This window comes from Pipistrellus kuhlii, unplaced genomic scaffold, assembly GCF_014108245.1.
Source record: "Pipistrellus kuhlii isolate mPipKuh1 unplaced genomic scaffold, mPipKuh1.p scaffold_m20_p_37, whole genome shotgun sequence".
Classification (NCBI taxonomy): Eukaryota; Metazoa; Chordata; class Mammalia; order Chiroptera; family Vespertilionidae; genus Pipistrellus; species Pipistrellus kuhlii.
The window spans coordinates 2759380-2777984 of record NW_023425537.1 but is presented as its reverse complement, the minus strand read 5'-3'; the positions used below and the strand labels follow the sequence as shown (position 1 = coordinate 2777984).

The following is an 18605-nucleotide window of genomic DNA, read 5'->3' as shown; positions in this document are numbered from 1 at the left end:
TTTGAAACGAGAGTTTTCTGTGATTTAGTCTCCATTTAAGAAAATTTTTTATATTTTGAAAAATTTCAAACTTGCTCAATTCATAAAATGAATTGCCGTGAGTCCATTGACTAGTGTTGACAATTACCAACTCATGGTCAATCTTATTTCATCATATCTCCCTCTGCCCACCATATTATTTTGAAACAAATTCTAGAATTACATTATTCATTTGTAGGCATTTTAGTATTTATCTCTAAAATAAGAATGCTGGTTTTTTTTTAAACCAAAACGCAGTGAGCATTTGCAATGATCCAACACACCACTACATTTCATGTGTGTGTAACCCGGTGCCATGTTTTGGTTTTTTAAAGTGGAACTTTTTAACACTCTCGTGACTCCATTTCCTTTTGATAAAAACTCATGAATGAAGCAGCATCTAAATGAGGAAGGAGATGAGCACAGACGGCGGGGATTTCCCATCTCACCGCTGCCTGCCTCCTACCTTCTCTCTGGGCTCAGACCACAACTCAAAGCTATTGGCTGTGATTTGGCTTTTAGGTTCTTTCAGGAGCACATAGCCCTAACTTGTTAACATAACAGGACAAACTTAAACTCTGCCGGGTCTAAAAAGAGAGCTTCAATCGCAGGGAGTTTAGGAAACCCCCGGAGTGCTTTCAGTCTTTGCAAGGACCCCTAGAAGGGAGCTGTCAGTGCTGCTCTCCACAGGCTGGCTCATGCTTCTCTGACGCACCCAGAGCTTCTTCCTGTCCCTCATGACACTTCTTCCTTCGCATCTCCTTGTCTCCAAGTGTCCTGACCTTGGCTGTCCTTGCTCCCATGCTCTTCTTGCTTCCCTGCCTGGCTCATGAATTTTCTACTTCTCTGTTTGTCACTCCCAGGCCTATATATTCCACTCGCCCATCTTTCTGAAGCTCCATTTGCCAGCTTGAAATCTGCCGTGCCCCTCCCTCCAGCATCTTACACTTGAATTGCAAGTGCTTGTCTGCCTTCTCCCACCACCACCCTAACTGGTCTGACTTTCCTTTTTCATTTAATTCTATCTATGTGTGTGTGTGTGTGTGTGTGTGTGTGTGTGTGTGTGTGTGTAAAACATAGTCTCAGAACATCCTGCAGATAAAAGATGGATCTCATTACCTTATTATCTGGAAACATGGAGGACATGGCATGACACTCCTTTACTGAAAAACATAGCTGACGTCTCCTCTTCAGTCTGAACCTGAAAAATTATTAGTTACAACCTTTCAGATTCTGGACAAAATGGCTGTCACAATGGAATTTATATGGGAAAGTGAGCCAATAAGTAATAAATACATGCAAAAATAAATACATAAATACAAAAATAATTTGAGACTGTGAGAAAAGGTTGTGAGGCATATAAATGGAAGATAGTCCTGGAGATCTCTTGTAGACACAGTGGGCATTTTATTTTATTTCTTAAATATATTTTTATTAATTTCAGAGAGGTAGGGAGAGGGAGAGAGTGATAGAAGCAACAATGATGAAAGAATCATTGATCAGCTGCCTCTTGCACACTCCCTACTGAGGATGTTCCCTGACCAGGAATCAAACCGTGACCTCCTGGTTCATAGGTCCACGTTTCACCACTCAGCCATGTCGGATGGGCAACACAGTGGACATTTTAAACTAAAATGCTGGAGATCTGGGAAGGTGGCACCCAGTTCCCACTGTGCTAGGTGTTGGTCAATGAAGACAGTGATTTTCGGAAGGTCTGGGAAGGCCCCCTGGGATGTGCATTGAGGTGAGTTCGGAGGGTTGAGTTCCCATCTACCAGGGGACTGCAGACCTGTAGGTGCTGGGAACACGGAGGTCAAGTCCAGACTCTGCTGCCTCCTTGAAATCAAAATGACTGCACGTGGTAGCTTTGCACTTCCCTCCTCTAACTTTTATGTAATCCCCAAGACACCTGGCAGACAGGTTGGAGTCTCTTGGGGGTGGGCGAGATCCAGCATTTGGGAGAGGGGAGCATGTGTGCCCACTTTCACGTCAGCTCTGCAGAGCCAGCTTTCCCCCTGCACCCCCTTCACTGGCCCTGCTTCCTCCGTTGTTGCTTTGCATCCGATCATGGCAACTGAACAACACAGAATGACACTTCTCTGCCGGTGCTCCTGCCAGCTCCCCTTGGAACTTGAAGCCGAGATGCAAGGACTAAGGAGAGGGCAGCCAAGGCCTCCAGGTTGCCAGCTACTTGGCCGGCAACCCCATTCACATTGGGAAACAGGTTTAAAAAAAATAAATAAATAAAGCTGGCCCTGGGAGCAGTGCCATCCTTTTGTAAAGCTGGGTCAATAATCATAAACCCTCATCATTATGCCCACCACCGTCCCCCCAACCCCCCTGCCCCCATCAGCCAAGATGACAAATATCTGGGTGTCAGCATATCCTCACGGTGCCACCTTTTGTTGACCCTGTGGGACTCTCCCCCTGTTTGGGTTGGCACGGGCACTCGGGCCTCTGTTTTATGTAATAAGGCACATGAGAGAGGCCCTTTATGCTCTGCCTCTCCGAATGGGCGCCGAGCAAGAGGTCTTGTGTACCCCATCCCATCATTTTCCGTATGGGCAAAGGCGGCTCACATTTCTGTGGCCTGGGAAATGTTTTCTAACCATGGGCAAGGTTTGGTGTGTTCCCCCCCTCCCCCCCGCGCCCCCCCCCACCTCCCCAGTGCCATTTTGTTCCAGGCCAGGATCACAGTGACCCAGCTTTGTTCTAAGATGAATTTTGCAAGTGTGTGTGTGTGTGTGTGTGTGTGTGTGTGTGTGTGTAGGGGGGAGGGTGACACAACTACAATGTTTTCAGAGAAAACAGGCATGGGCGTGACACGGGCTGATGTCACGCAGTCCTGCACGGGCTGGGTCAGGCCGGGGAGGCTCACCCTTTGCAGATTGCACTGATAAAAGGGCACAGCTTGAGGAGACCGCCAGAAATTCACAGAATTCTCTCTTTCTGAGAAGGCTGGTTTCTAGCATGTAACGTATATGGGGCCTATGTTCAGATATACTTTTTGGGGGGTCATTTTTGCTTTAGCATATCAAGGGGAAATGCTGTTGAACACCCTCGGCCACTTAGCTTTATTATCCACATTGCTCCCTCGTTAATTTCTTGTCACACCACGTCCAACCTGAGCGTGCCGGTTGGCAGCCTCGCCAGCGGGAACAGATTGCTTTGAAATCAACACGGCTTGACATGGACCACAGACTGTTTTTCTCCCTTTTAAGAAAGGAGAGAGGCATTTCTACAGAAAGGCTGCAGAGTGCTGTGCTGGGCAGAATGAGTGTATCGATTTATTCCTCTGGGTCTGGTTCGTGATGAATGGCACACCTCGCTATGTAGATGGAACCACCTCCCTTCCCTCCTTCTGAAGTTGCCGTTTGCCCGGAACAATAAACTCCGGGAGGTTTGCTGCGATCAGATCGGCACTCAAGGAGGGTGGAGCCTGCTCAGTGCTGCTTCCTTCTGCTGCTCTGTGGTCTCGGCAGCTGAGCAGAGCATGGCTTATGTGGGGTCTCTGCCTGCCAGCCCTCCTTGCAGCCTGTAAAGCCTCACCGGAGTCCCTCCTGCTGGCTTCTCACGGGGCTGTGTTTGCAGGGGCGAGCACGTAAGTGAATTTTGGAATGTGGGGTGTGTGTGTGTGTGTGTGTGTGTGTGTGTGTGTTTTGTGAATTTTGTGCCATTCGATCTACTTTTTAAGAGGAAGGCAGGGTATTTTCCAGCCTTGTAATCCAGCTGGGTCCTGTGTCTCCTGGAACTACTTTTTTTTGTGCCGTCAGAAGAGGACACAGGGCCTTTCTCACACCCCAAGACCTGGTTGTTGTCTGGGTCCTTTATTCCAGTAGTCTCCGTGCCACAAGGTACCTCTCTCTTTCTCTCATCGACTGTTTCGTTGTATAGATGTGCTGAGTGTGTGGAGTTAGAGTGTAATGATCCGTTGCTACTAAGGAATGGCGAATAATTCATTGCTATGGTGTAATTCCTTTGCTCTGTGAAAGTTTGGCCAAAGAGGTTTGCTCCATGAAGAGCTGTTTTTCTCATGTTGTGTATCTTGTAAGAGCAGAGATAGAAGAAGTGAAAGAGAAATGTAGGAATGGAGGAATAACATCTGCTTTGGGTTTGCTGAAATGACACCTGGAGGGTTTTTATCGCAGGTAGGATAGTTTGTATGCTTGTTTAGGGTTATCTTCAGAATGGCAAGGGAAGTATCGGGGTGCGGCTATTGGGGATTGCCTGCATCACCTTTCACCTATACTGGCATCTGTACCTGGCTATCTGAGTTTGTTATTCATTGGGTACTAGACTATTTCATTTAACATAGTGTTCCCCTTCTATTTGATGAAGGCCCAGAGATGGGAATTAGGCCACTTACCTAGTATTTGGATTCTTACCATCAGGTCCCACCCTTAGTATTCTTCTAGTATTCTTAGTGGGTCATAGTGCAGCGTGGGGTATTGTCAGCAACTGGCTAATTTAGTATCATGTGCTAAATGGCCCTGAGCTCTAAGGAAGTCAGTAGTGAGTGTTGAATCTGATAAAATGTATAGTTAAGCCGACATGAGGAGGGAACCTGTTATAATGAAGGTGGTCCTAAAAGGCGTTTCCCCCTGGCTTTGTCCAACCGAGCAGAATTGAACTAGATTTTGGATTTTGAATGCGTGGGAAGCAAAAAAAGTAGAAGACGCAATTACAAATTGTAGTGGGCTTTGATAATATGGCCAGTTTTTTTTTTTTATCACTGTTTTACATGACTTCGTTAATGTAACTGTACAGATTCTTTCTCTGAATGACTATAATTAACAGCTACTTAAAGTATTTCCGTGCCCTTTTATAGGTATCCCATTTGATTATCATATTAGTCTATCTAGAGGCCCCATGCATAAAATTCGTGCAAGGGGCTCAGCCCTCACAACCCCAGCTGCTTCAGCCAGCCCTCATCCTCTCAGAGCCTCGGCTGGTCCTTGCAGCCCCAGCTTCATCCAGAAGGTTATTTGGAAGGATATCCAGAAGGTCCTTCGCTGTTTGGTCTAATTAGCATATTAGCTCTTTATTACATAGGATTAGAGGCCCGGTGCATGAATTTGTGCATGGGTGGGGTTCCTTGCCCTGGCCAATCAGGGAATCTCACCCAGTCCCTATTGGGGCTGGCTGGTGGGGTTCGGGGAGGAGTCATAGGAGGTTGGCTATGAGAGTGTTGAGCTTCTGCTGCCTGGTGGTCAATGTGTGTCATAGCGACTGGTCAACCGGTCATTTCAGTAGTTCAGTGGTAACAGTCATTTAGGCTTTTATATATATAGATAAGGTAGGTATTGATGCTACTTCCTCATTTTACAATTGAGAATATGGGAAGACAGAGGAAAAGTGACTCTGAGGTCATTGGCTGTAGAAAATTGTTTTTTTTTTAACATAAAATTTAATACTTCAGCCCAGCCAATGTGGCTCCGTGGTTGAGCATCAACACACAAACCAAGAGGCCATTGGTTCAATTCCTGGTCAGGGCACATGCTCGGATTACAGCTTGGTTCCCAGTGTGGGATGTGCAGGAGGCAGCCAATCAATGATTCTTTCTCATCATTGTTGTTTCTGTTTCTCTCTTCCTCTTCCTGCCTCTCTGAAATCAATAAAAATATGTTTTAAAAAAATCCCATACTTTCATCACCTTTCTCTCTCTGGTCATTTCTAAACTTCTTCCATCATAAAACAGTGGAAAGAGCTCTGACATGGGGGTCCAGAAACCTGGGTTCCGATTCTGACTGGGTCATAGCTGGCTCTGTAATGGTGAGCAGTCCTTGGAGTCTTTGAAAGTCATTGTCTAGCCAGCAGGTACAAGGCTTGATTTCTAAAGTTCTGCATCTGCAGAATCCTTCCCCAGGACCTTGTCCAGGGCGTGAGTCAGCTCCGCCTGCTCACTGGCAGCAAGCAGGAGAGGTGAGAAGGCAAGTGGCACCTGGGTGTCCTCTGCAGCTCTGCTTTGGTGCCAGGAGACACCTCGGATCTCCTTAGATGAGGAGAATCCCCAGCCCTTCCACAGCAATGTCCTCTGATCTGCCTCCTGAGCTGGCACTTCTCAGTCTGTTCTTTTCACTCATCTACAAAATAATTTGGGCTCAGCCTTCTTGTGGTTTCAGCCCAGCGATGAACACATCGGTTACGTGCCCATCTGGCTCCCGGAGAAGTGATAACCTCCTTGCATGAACCCATCTGTTATCTTAATCCTTTTTGGAACAGGGCAAATGTAAATAAATATTATTCTATTTCTCTCTCAGGTGTTTCAGCTTCTGGCAGGCGGTTGAGAATGGGCAGGGCAGACGGTGGGAAAGTATTTTAATTTTTTTTTTAATATTACCTCCATGGTTTTCTATCAGTTGTTCACAGGGGATTTAGAAGATGGTTGGATTCTGTGATAAGGGTGACTGTGTTTCACTGACATTAAAAAACACACATTTACCGCCTACCATTACCATTGTCCTGTATAAGAGAGAAATTGGAATGACAAATTCCCATCAGGGAGAAAGGCCAGGTCTTCCTAGATAAACAGAGTTGGCATTCCTTTTTTGTTTTAAACGTATTTCTATTGATTTCAGAGAGGAAAAGAGAGGGAAAGAGAGAAACATCAATGATGAGAGAGAAGACTAGATCAGCTGCCTCCTGCACAGCCCATACTGTGGACTGAGCCCGAAACCCATGCATGTGCCCTGACCAGGATTCAAACTGTACCTCCTGGTTCATAGGTCAACACTCAACCACTGAGCATGCCGGCCAGGCCAAGAGCTGGCATTCTTAAACTGACATCTTCCCCCTGGACTGCGGAAAACCTTATCCATGACTGCAGCTCTGCCCAGCCTTCCATGTGGGCATTTGTCACTCACAGACTTCCTGGGCACGGAGTGGAGCCCTGAAGGGGAAGATGAGAGATATGGTCCCAGGTCAGCCCTCTCCTGCTGCTGCCTTCCCTGTCCCTATGGTAGTGCGGTGACACAGACCCTAATGTTATCCTCATGTCTTTCCCTGCAGGCAAGAAGCGAAACCCTGGTCTCAAAATCCCAAAGGAAGCATTTGAACAGCCCCAGACCAGTTCCACGTAAGTTGGCAAGATTATGGTCTTCATCCAAACACCCACATTTTACAGATTTCTGGGGTTTGGGAGTTCACATTTGTACCGGCGGGCAATATCCTGATCTTGAGAAGAGTGGTGAGGAGGAAGAGTGCTCGCCCTTCTGAGACTTGCACTAATCACACTAGGTCGGTCAGTCGGCAGTGAATGGGTAGCTCTTAACTCAGTGTCTCACATGCCTGGCTGGCTGGAAATGGAATGCCACAGATGCACTTGGCAGACGGGGTCTCCCGTTAGTCCAACAAGGGCTCCGGGTGTGGACTGTTTGGCCTTTTCCATATAGATCTGAGCAAACAAGTAAATCCTTGTGAGAGCCACGACTATAAAACGGGGTGAGATGGAAAATGGTCTTTGATGAGAACTCAGATTCCCGACACCTAGATCCTATCCCACATAAACAGAAGGCAAAATGAGGTAAAGGAACACTTTTTAAAATTTTTTATTAGTTGAGGCTTTGGCCCAAGTCCTCAAGTGAGCTCAAGTCCTGGAGAAGCAGGACAACCCTCTCCCTGAGGTTGAGGGTGAGCTTTATTAGTTTTTGGCCAATGTATTTTCAAGCGCTCCAGCACCGTTTGTTGAAAAGGCTACCCCTCCTCCATTGACTCGCTTTGGCTTCTTTGTAAAATACTAATTGAGCATACCTAATGGATCGATTTCTGGGTTCCCTGTCCATTGATCTGTGTGTCTGTCCCTCTGCGAACATCACACTCACTTGGTGACGGCAGCTACGTAGTACGATTTAGCATTAGGGAGAGCAATTCCTTCCACGTGGTTTCTCTTTTTCACAATTATTTTGGCAATTCAGGGCCTTTCTCTTTTCATGTAAGTTTTTGAATAAGCTTATTGATGTCTTCCAATAAACTTGCTGAGGTTTTGATTGGGATTGTGTTTAACCTATGTATTATAATTTAGGGAGAGTTGGCATTTTTTACTAACATTGAGTTTTTCTATCCAAGGACACAGTAGATTTCCCCAAGTAGTTAGATTAACTTTGATTTTTTAAAATCAGTATTTTATAGTTTTCATCATAACATTAGGCTTTAGCCTAAGTATTATTATTATTATTATTTATTTATTTATTTTGGGGGGCCAGAGAAGGAGAGAACAATTGTAAATGGCATTCTATTTTTTATTTATTTTGGTTTCCACTTCTTTATTATCGGTATCTAAACGTGCAATTGATTTTTGTGTTGATCTTGCTCTGTGACCTTACTAAGCTTACTTAATAGTTCTAAGAGATTTTCGGTAGATTTCTTAGCATTTTATGTATAGCTAGCCATGCCTGCTGCAAAAAAAAAAAAAAAAAAAAAAGGGGGGGGGTATTTTTATTTCTTCCTTTTTAAATTGTATTTTTAAACCTTTCTTTTCTTATCTTATTTCAGTGGCTAGTAAGATTAGTGAGAGCAGGCACCCTTGCTTTGTTCCTCGTCTTTGAGGAAAAGCATTTCATCTTTCACCATTCAGCATATTAGATTTTTATAGACGCTGTTCATGAGGTTGAGGTGTTCCAGGAGGTTTTTTTTTTTTTTTTTTTTTTTTTTTTTTTGCAGTCACTATATGCAATAGGTCTTAATTCCTTTAAAATATTTTGGAGATAAAATTGACATATATTATATAATATTATCTTAGTTCCAGGTATACAACATAATATTTCAATATATACAATTCTTTTTAAAAAAATGTTTTCTAAAATTCTTCAGTGAATCAAAACAAGCTTATGTATTTCCCTCCCCTAGAGCTTTTTAACTACAAATTCACTTTCTTTAGTAGTTACAGGACTAGTCAGCTGATGATTCTCGGCATGGATAAGTTTCGGTTGTTGGTGGTTTTCAAGGAATCGGTCCTTTTCTTCTAAGTTGTTGAATTTATGAGTCAAGTCATTCATAGTATTTCCTGAATATCTTTTAATGGGGTTTTCCCCTGACAGTAGTAATTTGTGTCTGTCTTGTCTCTTTTCTGTGTCAATCTTGCTAGAGTTTTATTGATTTTTTTTTTTTAAAGAACCAACTTTATTTCCCTGTTTCCATTTTTATTGATTTATGTTCTTTATTTATTCTTTGGGGTATATTCTTCCATCAATCTCTCAACTGTCTTATATTACTTCCCTTTTAAAAGTTTTCTTCTTCACCTTCTAATTTGCATTAATTTTCTATATTTTATAAACACTTGAAAACCACCATAAATCCTGCCTTCATACAAACAAAGGACTATAAAGCCATGCGAAGATAAAAGTAGTTTCTGTGTTGTGTTTTCCTCGGGGGATAGAATAAACTGTGAATATACTTTTCTATTTCACTGCGCAAAGCATTATTGTAGACCAAACCACTTTCACCCATGGAAAGCCTCATTATTGTTGTTGTTATTTTAATACAGAGGCTTGAAGTTTTACTCCTAAAGAAGTGGCTTCCACATTTTGAATTTTCCTTGGCAATTCTCTGAGGTTGGCTTGGTGACTCTTAGCATTTATACCCTGCCCTCTTTCTGCTGTACTACGCAAAAATAAATAGTCCGGGACAGAGCTCCATTCTCTTTACTTCCATGTGTGTGGTCCCTCAGCTTGGGCCTTTTCTCTCAGTAACTGATGCCAATGGGTCTTTGACTTAGGTTTCCAAGCTGTCCCCTCACTTGATCGGCAGCAACTAATTCTACGTCGGTTCTGTGTCAGTTAGCATTCTTTCACTTAGCCCTCACAAGAAACTCTCCCTTTGTAAGTCAGAAAACAGACCTGTGAAAGGGTCAGGTGTCTTGCTCCAAAAGCAGTCGAGCATAGCCTTGAGGGTAGGACTTCAGTCTGTGGCGATAGAATGCCAAGGTTTTGTAGCTGGGATCCAAACTGCATGAGTTGAATACCTTAGACAAGTTACTTAACCCTCCTAAGACTTAGTGTCCCGCTTCTGAACGAGAAAATAGGAATAAACAACAATGTGGTTGCTATGAAGATGAGATATCCCATCTCATTGTGTATCCCGTTGTCATTTCTCAGTGACGGTAGCGCCACGAGTTTCTGTGATTATTATCCCAGCACTATTATTACATGGGAGAACTGGATGCAAATTCAGGGCTCTCTGGCTCTCAGGTGTGTTCTGTTAGCCACAGATTAGACGGGGAGAGACTGTGGCCAGATGGTCCCTGGCTATGAATGAGGGAAGTTGAGAAGATTTCATGGTACAGCTCTGGGTTCTAATCTCACCATCTCTTACAAAGGCCTTGAATGATTTCCTCTGTTTCAATGTCAGTTCTCTAATGTTGGACAGAATAAGACTTGTAACAGTAACCAGGAAGCCGATTACTCATGCGGTATTTATAAATAAATAATTGTAATACACCAACGCTGGTTATTCATATAAAACACTAATGCTAGGTGCCCTTTGGAATACCTTCCAGGGAAGGAATTCTGTCACAGGCTTGGTTCTTCCCCTAGCGGATGAAAATATTGAACAAGTGACAGAAAACATCCACCCACAGAATAAACCTCCTACCCAGAGACTCCAGGCCCCAGGCAGACTTACGAGCCCAGCCTTGGACGGGACACAGTGTCAGCTAACCCAATCCCATCTGCCAGTCTTGGCCGGGTCCTCTGATGCTTTTGGCGGACCTGCCGAGCCCTCCGGCCTGGGCCGTGGGCGGATCGATCATTTTCATTCGGGGAAGCTTGAGTGTTGAGAGCAGGCTCCGTGGGTTCAGTCAGACTTGGATTAGAATTCTGGCTTCCCCACATGGGAGCAGGTTAGCTAACCTCATTTGGAACATGGGAATAATGGCACTCATAGGAAAAGGTTGCATGTGTGAGTGTGTGTGTGTGTGTGTGTGTGTGTGTGTGTGTGTGTATAATGGCACTCAGGAAAAGGTTGCGTGTGTGTGTGTGGAGGGAGGGAAGGGAGGTTAAATAATTCATGAGCTGCAGGTAAAGCACCTAACCGGGTTTTCAGCATGCATCCTTTCCTCCTCAGGCCGAGACTCAGAGTCAGGTGATGCTAGTTGTATTTGCAGCTCTGCTGAGGACTGTGGCTTTAGCAGTTTCTCTGCACTTCATTCTCCTCAGCCTGCAAAATGGCACCAAACCCCCTCATCGGTGGAGGTATGGTGTGCAATTAGCACAAAGCTGCCGTCAGCAAATTTTTTTGCAGAAGGCCAGAGAGCAAATATTTTAGGGCCTCTGGGCCCCAGTGGCCTCTGCTGGGTATTCTTTGTTGTTGGTATTTTTATAACCTTTAACTTGTCAAAATTGCTCTCAGCTGGGCCACAGACTGTCCTTGATGGGCTGCCTTCTGCAAACCCCACGCTGGGGACTGAGCCCTGGTGTGCATCCCGGACAAGGAGACCTGCAGGAGGGCTCCCCCGGTACCCTCATTGGATAACAGAGCGGAGGCAGCCCTTTCTGCTGCTTTTAGGAGGAAGAATGCTGAACAATTGCAACATTTTTTTTTTATTGTTTATACTAGTCACACCTTTCAAGTGATATTTGTCTTTCTATCCAAGTTCCACTTCTTTTAATTCGCACAAATAGTGACAGCTGAAGAAAAATAGCTTAGGAAAGCTTAAGAACGAGGACTCGGATTTTTACGAATTTAATTCCTCTGGAAATGTGTTTCTCAAGAAACATTCCCTGTTCAGAAACCTAAGATATATAAATACGTCACTGGGCGTGTCCGCGTGTGCATGTGTGTGTGTTAGTGTGTGCATGTGTGTTTTCCATGCTCTCCCTCACTCCCTCCCAGGCCCTGGTTTTCAGTGTGTCCAGGAAATTTATTCTGTGCATTTCGAAGGGATTTTGAGGTGAGAGAAGGCTTAGCAAGAAAGCCCAAGACTCATGTTTATATCTGTGTACATCCCTACGTTTACCTCATTGTTTTCCTTCTTCAGTTGCAGCAGAAGGGGGAGAAGTATAATACATTAGAGCTGGGAAAAGTTATCATTGGCAAAGGGCTCTCTTCTCTCTTCTTTTCCTCTGCCGTGCCTTCTGTCCCTCCTGGTGTTTTCCTAGAGACAGCACTGGCACGGTCGGCCCCCAGTTGCTTTATTATTTGGCCATATTAACAGTATGTTTCCTGGCACATACGATTTGTGTCGTGATGTTTTCGGTGCATTTATTTCAGGAAAATGCTTTTCTAAGCTCCTCGTTAGGAGCAGAGCCAGAGCCAAACGTCTTTCTCTTAAGTGGCTTGATATCAGTCCAGGCAGCAGTGAAGGAGTAGAAATAAACAATGGCCGGGCTCTGTCTGATGGAGACACGGATTCGGCAGGCCTTGCGCTGCTGGGCTGAGCCTCGGACAGTGTGTGCACTCTGCAGAGAAGAACTGTCCCAGCTGACTTAGGCAGCCTGCGAGAGGAGAAGGTATTCGGACCTGGAAATCAGGGGGCCTGGGTTCTTTGTGACCTTGGATGAGTCATTTCACCTTCCCAGACCTTTTCTCCCCCATCTCTAAAGGCAGGGACCTGATAGATTTTGCATTCTTACGGTCTGTGAATTTTGTAAGTTAACCATTTTTCCAATTATTGTGTGATTTTTAAAACAGTTATGGAAAAAGTAGGGGTTCACTGGGCACTTGGTGTTTTTAGATGAAAACAAAGTTTGAGGCGTACTGGAATAATATTATTATATAACTATACTCATATGGCTCAGATTTGTTGGATATTTACTGTATGGTAGGCATTCTGCTAAGCACTTCCCTGGGTACTCTTACTCTATTTGAGGTAAGTATTTGATACTCCTGCTCTATGAGGTAGGTATACCAATATCCTCAGGTTAAAAAAGAAATGGAAGCTCCAAGAGATAAATAATTTAAACCCAAATGTGTTTTATTCCAAATCCCATACCGTTAACACTTGTATGCTGCTTTATGTTACTGATAAACTTCCTCCTTATTTCTAAGGAAAACATCTCTCCAGTCACATTTGATTTGGGAAGGACATTTTTGACTAAATGCTCACATTTCCCCTTCTCCCCCTTGTTTTCCTTAGGCCGCCTCGAGACTTAGATTCCAAAGCTTGCATTTCTATCGGAAACCAGGTGAGAAAAGTCATGTCTCATTGAAAAGTATTTTCTGTAATATTTTGTCCGGGGATAGGACAGAAAGTTTGAATTTAAAAAGTAGTATGTGGAACTCTTGATAAAAAAAACTTTAAGACAAGGTAAATATATATTTACACACATAAATACATATATTTAAATATATATATATTTTCATTTCACAGAGGAAGGGAGAGGGAGAGATAGAAACATCAGTGATGAGAGAGAATCATTGATTGGCTACCTTCTCCAAACCCCACACTGGGGGTGGAGCCCACAACCCAGGCGTGTGCCCTGACCAGGAATTGTACCGTGACCTCCTGGTTCATAGGTCACCATTCAACCATTGAGCCAGGCTGGCTGGGCTTGATATTTTTGAATGACAAGCTGAAATCAGGCTGCTGTGGTCCTGATGGAAGGCAATTGAAGACAGCAGATCCCTCCTCTGTGGAGAGGGAGCATTTCTCTAAGTCCAAGCACAGACCTAGCTGCCATCCGTCAGCACATACGCATGTATTTAAGGAGGCATGTCTAACCAGTGTAGACAGCTTAACCAGATCAATTTGGAAGCTAAATTGAAGTTGGACCTCTATATCACCCGTGACAGGCAAGTGACATGCTTTGGGAGTCTGAACATCTCCCACTGCTTCTGACTTTCAGTGGCTGCTTGGAAAAGCCTTCGAGACCAGTTGCTTCTGGACCAGAAATAGCCCTTACACTGTTGGGAGAAACCAGAGAGAGGACAAGGTAGTCTGTTGTTCAGTTTGTTTTTCTCTTTCTTATTGCCTTCTGTTTCTCCCCTGCAGAACTTTGAGGTGAAGGCAGATGACCTGGAACCGATCATGGAGCTGGGCCGAGGCGCGTACGGAGTGGTGGAGAAGATGAGACATGTGCCCAGCGGGCAGATCATGGCTGTGAAGGTAGAGTGGATGTTCCCCAAAGGTTTTCTGTCTGTGGTGTGTGCCTTTGCCACCCCCAGTGCGAACCAGCGTTCTTCACAGAAGCAAAACCATCTTTAAAGGGTGAAGCAAAAAATATTATTTGTAGGGAGCAGATTGCTCTCCAAATGTGTGGACAATACTTCCTTAATTATCACCTATAACCAGGTCCAAATGAAGATTATCTTGATGGTCTTGAATTTTTTTTTTTTGTCCCCCTATTGGTTCTTCTAATTAGAATCCAAACAAAGGTTCACATATTGCATTTGGTTGTTAGGTCTCAAAAAAGTCTCTTTTACTCTACATGCTATGACTTTTAAAGAAGTGTCCCTAAAACCCAGGAAATCAGAACTGAGGGAGAAAATTGTCTCCACTTGTGGAAAAAAGGAAGGGTAAAAATACATCTTGAGTGAATTTGCATAATTTCTGCGCTATAAAAAGAAATGTACAATCATTGCATATTTCTTGAGTAGATGCCGGGAGGACCTTGGAGAATCGCCATCTCTAAATGAATTAATAGATTTGGGCCATTGTTAAGAGTGTGGGTGGTCAGATGACTTGGATCCCTTTGTTTCTGGAGAATGGAGATACCTTTTCCTTACCTTGAAGAATTTTCAGTTTGTTCTCCTGCAGACTCTTTGCTAAGGAGGCAAAAAATGTGAACACTTCGTGATGTATTGTTCCTGTGATTTAATGAAATAATGGCATTTCTGGAAGGCTCTGTTTGCTGATGTGGGAGGTTCCTCTTTTCCCACAAGCACCGGGATGTGAATGAAGGATTTCTCCATTTTTGTTTCATCCCTTTTCTTCCCCCACAGCTGTATCAGTTCTCTTACAGCTGCTGCTTATTTCAGCGATTCTTACTTGTTCCCAAAGTGGATCTTTAGACCTTTATTGAAGGACTCCGCATTAACCAGAGTCATGCCTACTGTGGCCTCTTTGCACTGAACAGATGTGATATGATAAACCAGACTGTTTTTGTAATTTGGAAATACATTTCCAAATATCTACACATTTTCCAAAATATATTATCACTTATTTGGTTGTTTCGTTTTTTGAACCAGGGGTTGTTTGGGAAATCAGTAATAGCAATCTTCCTTATTTCTCCTTTGTTACAAATAGCCAATCTCTGAGGGTTGTTGCTAGAAACTGTGCTGTGGCTTTGTGTACTGTTTTTTTTTGGGGGGGGGAGGGTCTCCCTTAAGATCCCCGTGGTATTACCAGCTTCATTCTCAGAGCAGTAACCCTGCATTTTTACCATGCATCCCCGCCTCAGCGGATCCGGGCCACCGTGAACAGCCAGGAGCAGAAAAGGCTACTGATGGACCTGGATGTCTCCATGAGGACAGTGGACTGTCCCTTCACAGTCACCTTTTACGGCGCGCTCTTCCGGGAGGTAGGTGACCCCTAAGTTCCAAGTTGAGGGGAACATCCACTCACAGAGAAGTGCCTCTCATCATGTAAATGCTGGGCACCATCACAGTCCTCTATCTTTTTTGAATTTAATGTATGTATTGCCTAAAGTTTTACACATGTCTCCTTTTCCCTCCTTGGGCCCCCCACCACAAGCCATTCCCACCCCAGGCACGCCCTCCCCCCCAGCTGTGCCTATGTCCATTGGTTATGCTCATATGCATGCACACAAGTCCTTTGGTTGCTCTCTCACTCACTCCCCGCCCCCATTTGTTTCTGGACCTATTCTTGTTCATCAAATTATGTTGATCATTATATCCCATGTATGAGTGAGATCATGTGATATTAATCTTTCTACGACTGGCTATTTCACTTAGCATAATGCTCTCCAGTTCCATCCATGCTGCTGCAAGTGGTAAAAATCCCTTCTTTTTATAGCAGCGTAGTATTCTATTGTGTAGATGTACCACAGTTTTTTAATCCACTCATCTGCTGATGGGCACTTAGGCTGTTTCCAAATCATGGTCCTCTTTCTTGATGGACAGGTCTCCTAGAGTCTTGGGCTTTGCATCAATAGCATGATGCCCTGGTGTAAAGTTGGCGGAGATGATGGTTTTCAGATGTGTTGTGTCCTGTACAAGACGCTGTGGCTCTTTCTCCTCTCTGTTTTGCTTTGTCTTTTGGCAGAACTGTCTCTATCAATTGTCTGTTGATCAGTTTTGATATAGCTCTTAAAATATGAAATATTCTGCCCTGGCTGGGTAGCTCAGTTGGTTAGTGTCATCCCAATATGTCAGGGTTGTGGGTTTGATCCTTGATCAGGGCACATATAACAATCAACCAATGTCTCTCTCTCTCTCTCTCTCTCTCTCAAATAATTGAATAAATTAAATAAATATTAAATATGATCTGAAATATTCTTTTGACTTCTTGCTATGTTTTTATGTAGCCTGCTTTTGTACTATATAGACTTATATTTCTCTCTTTGCTCTATTTCTGCTTTTATAATGCTTCAACCTCATTGTTCAAACCAGCCTTTTGATTGACTATGGTCAGTGCTCCAAATGGAAGGAAGGTCAGCCAAGGTGCAGGCTTCTAGACCTAACTCCTAGGACTAGTCACTGTAAAAGCCTGGATTTGGGGCATAATATTGCTTATCTGAGTATTCCGATGCTATTTTCACTAAAGCGTAGGAGATCACATGCCAGTTCTGCTTGGCTGTCTGCTTGTTTGCTCCTTGTTTGTTTAATTAACTCCTAAGTTTTTGAAGAGAAACTGTCCAGTCCCTTTGAAAACTCAGGCCAGAAGTAGTTCTTCCTGACAGGTGCGCACTGTTCTCTCTTTTTCCCATTTCCATCCTCTCTAACCATCTCTGAACCCATTGCTCTTTAGGGTGATGTTTGGATCTGCATGGAGCTCATGGATACATCGCTAGATAAATTCTACAAACAAGTGATTGATAAAGGCCAAACCATTCCAGAGGACATCTTAGGGAAAATAGCAGTTTCTGTGAGTACACAACGGATCCTACAGGGAGAGTGTGAGATGTCCAGGCCTCCTGTGTCTTTGGTCCCCAGTATGAGGACACGCTACCGTAGAATGCAAGGGTGTACTTAAGGATGGAGAGATGAATGCTTTTCCCTCTGAGCCTGCAGCAGATTTGACCTCTGGCTCAGTGTGGTAAACTCTCAGTTCAAGGGCCTCTCCATTGTGCCTTCATCTGCTATGACTACATTCCTGGTGTCTTTTTTCTGATACCATTTAATTTTTATTTGTAGATTATTACACATTTTCATAGGACTCCTAAGCATAGAAGGAAACAGAAAAAAATTGAAATGTTAGGAAGGTGTTTGCCCTTAAAAGCTATTGAGGTTAAGGAGGGTGGAGGGAAAAAAATACTGGAGACCAAATGAAAACCAAGGTATAGGAGTGAAACATACTCTCTGCTGTAGGATGGAGTCCTCTCTGGTGGGTAGAGTCTAGTTCGTGTAACTTCCTGTGTATTTTTCTGGAAAGGACCACCACTCTGAGAAAATACTTCACCTCGTGACCTTAAGTCAGGGATAATCAACCTGGACATGCTTATCATTCGATTTCTTTTCAGGGATGGGGGACATCAACCTATCCTGTGTTTCTCTTGCAGATTGTAAAAGCATTAGAGCATTTACACAGTAAGCTCTCCGTCATCCATCGAGGTACGCATCCTGGGGCTGCCCTGGCTGTTCCTCTCCTAGAGTTTGGGTCTTTGACTTGAGTTCTACCCCACAATGGATGGGAGTGAGATTGAGTCAGGCAAGAGCACTGCAGAGTTTTCCTTTGGGACTGGATCGCAAATCCTACAAGTGGCTGCTCTTTATATTATCCAAGGGCCTCAGAAAACATGGGCTGTATATTCTGTACATTACATCTTAGTCAAATATAAAATACCTGTTACCAAGCAGATCTGTGGGATCACCTGATGGACAGTTCCAGAGAATAGGGTAAACATTCATTCAACCTGGCCCTCACCTGGGAGCTTGATAGAAAGTACAAATGTGGGTCCCAAGACCAACTGGCTGCATTTTAACCAGATGGCCATTTCTGTGCACATTCAGCTGTGAAAAGGTGTGGTCTAAAGCACAGCCTTTTCAGATTCCAGGAGGCCAGATAAAATGAAAACAGTGGTAGATATGTCTCTTCCTTCTTCCCCCTTTCCTTCCTATCAACCTGTTATCTCTTTATCCATCCACCCACCCATATATCCATTCTTCCATCTTTCCTCAACCCACATATCTACCCACTTCTCTCTGATACTCATTTCTCCAGCAGTATGCAGCACTGTATTTTTACAGCCCTATAATAGATGCCCTGAGAGGTATCTGAGAAGAAAATGTATTCTTACTAATGTTCTACACAGGAATTCTTGATAGGGAAATAAGCAGATATACAACAAACCCATGGAAGCCCATGAGAAATATGCAAGTACCAAGTAGAGAATTAATATAGGTAGAATATAAAACAAGGACATGATTTTGTTCAATCAGGTTTTGGGAAAAATTAATGGCAACTATTGATAGCTAATAAGACATTGAATTTGGTAATTTTTATGTTCTCTGAGCCAAAGGATGCCTGTTGCCAT

General features: G+C 43.8%; 1 protein-coding gene across 3 annotated transcripts in view; it reads left to right on the top strand.

Annotated features, from left to right (window-relative positions):
- The window catches only part of MAP2K6 (mitogen-activated protein kinase kinase 6), an 84564-nt gene that overhangs the window by 51897 nt on the left and 14062 nt on the right, over positions 1 to 18605 (top strand). For 2 of the 3 annotated variants that reach the window (XM_036407760.1, XM_045570762.1), the window contains exons 2-7: positions 7027 to 7093; positions 13088 to 13136; positions 13943 to 14056; positions 15351 to 15470; positions 16880 to 16996; positions 17631 to 17682. In XM_036407760.1, coding sequence (XP_036263653.1) covers positions 7027 to 7093; positions 13088 to 13136; positions 13943 to 14056; positions 15351 to 15470; positions 16880 to 16996; positions 17631 to 17682 — 519 coding nt within the window. Of the gene's footprint in view, positions 1 to 3358; positions 3620 to 7026; positions 7094 to 13087; positions 13137 to 13942; positions 14057 to 15350; positions 15471 to 16879; positions 16997 to 17630; positions 17683 to 18605 lie in introns of those variants that run through there. The other variant, XM_036407762.2, reaches the window with a different exon arrangement.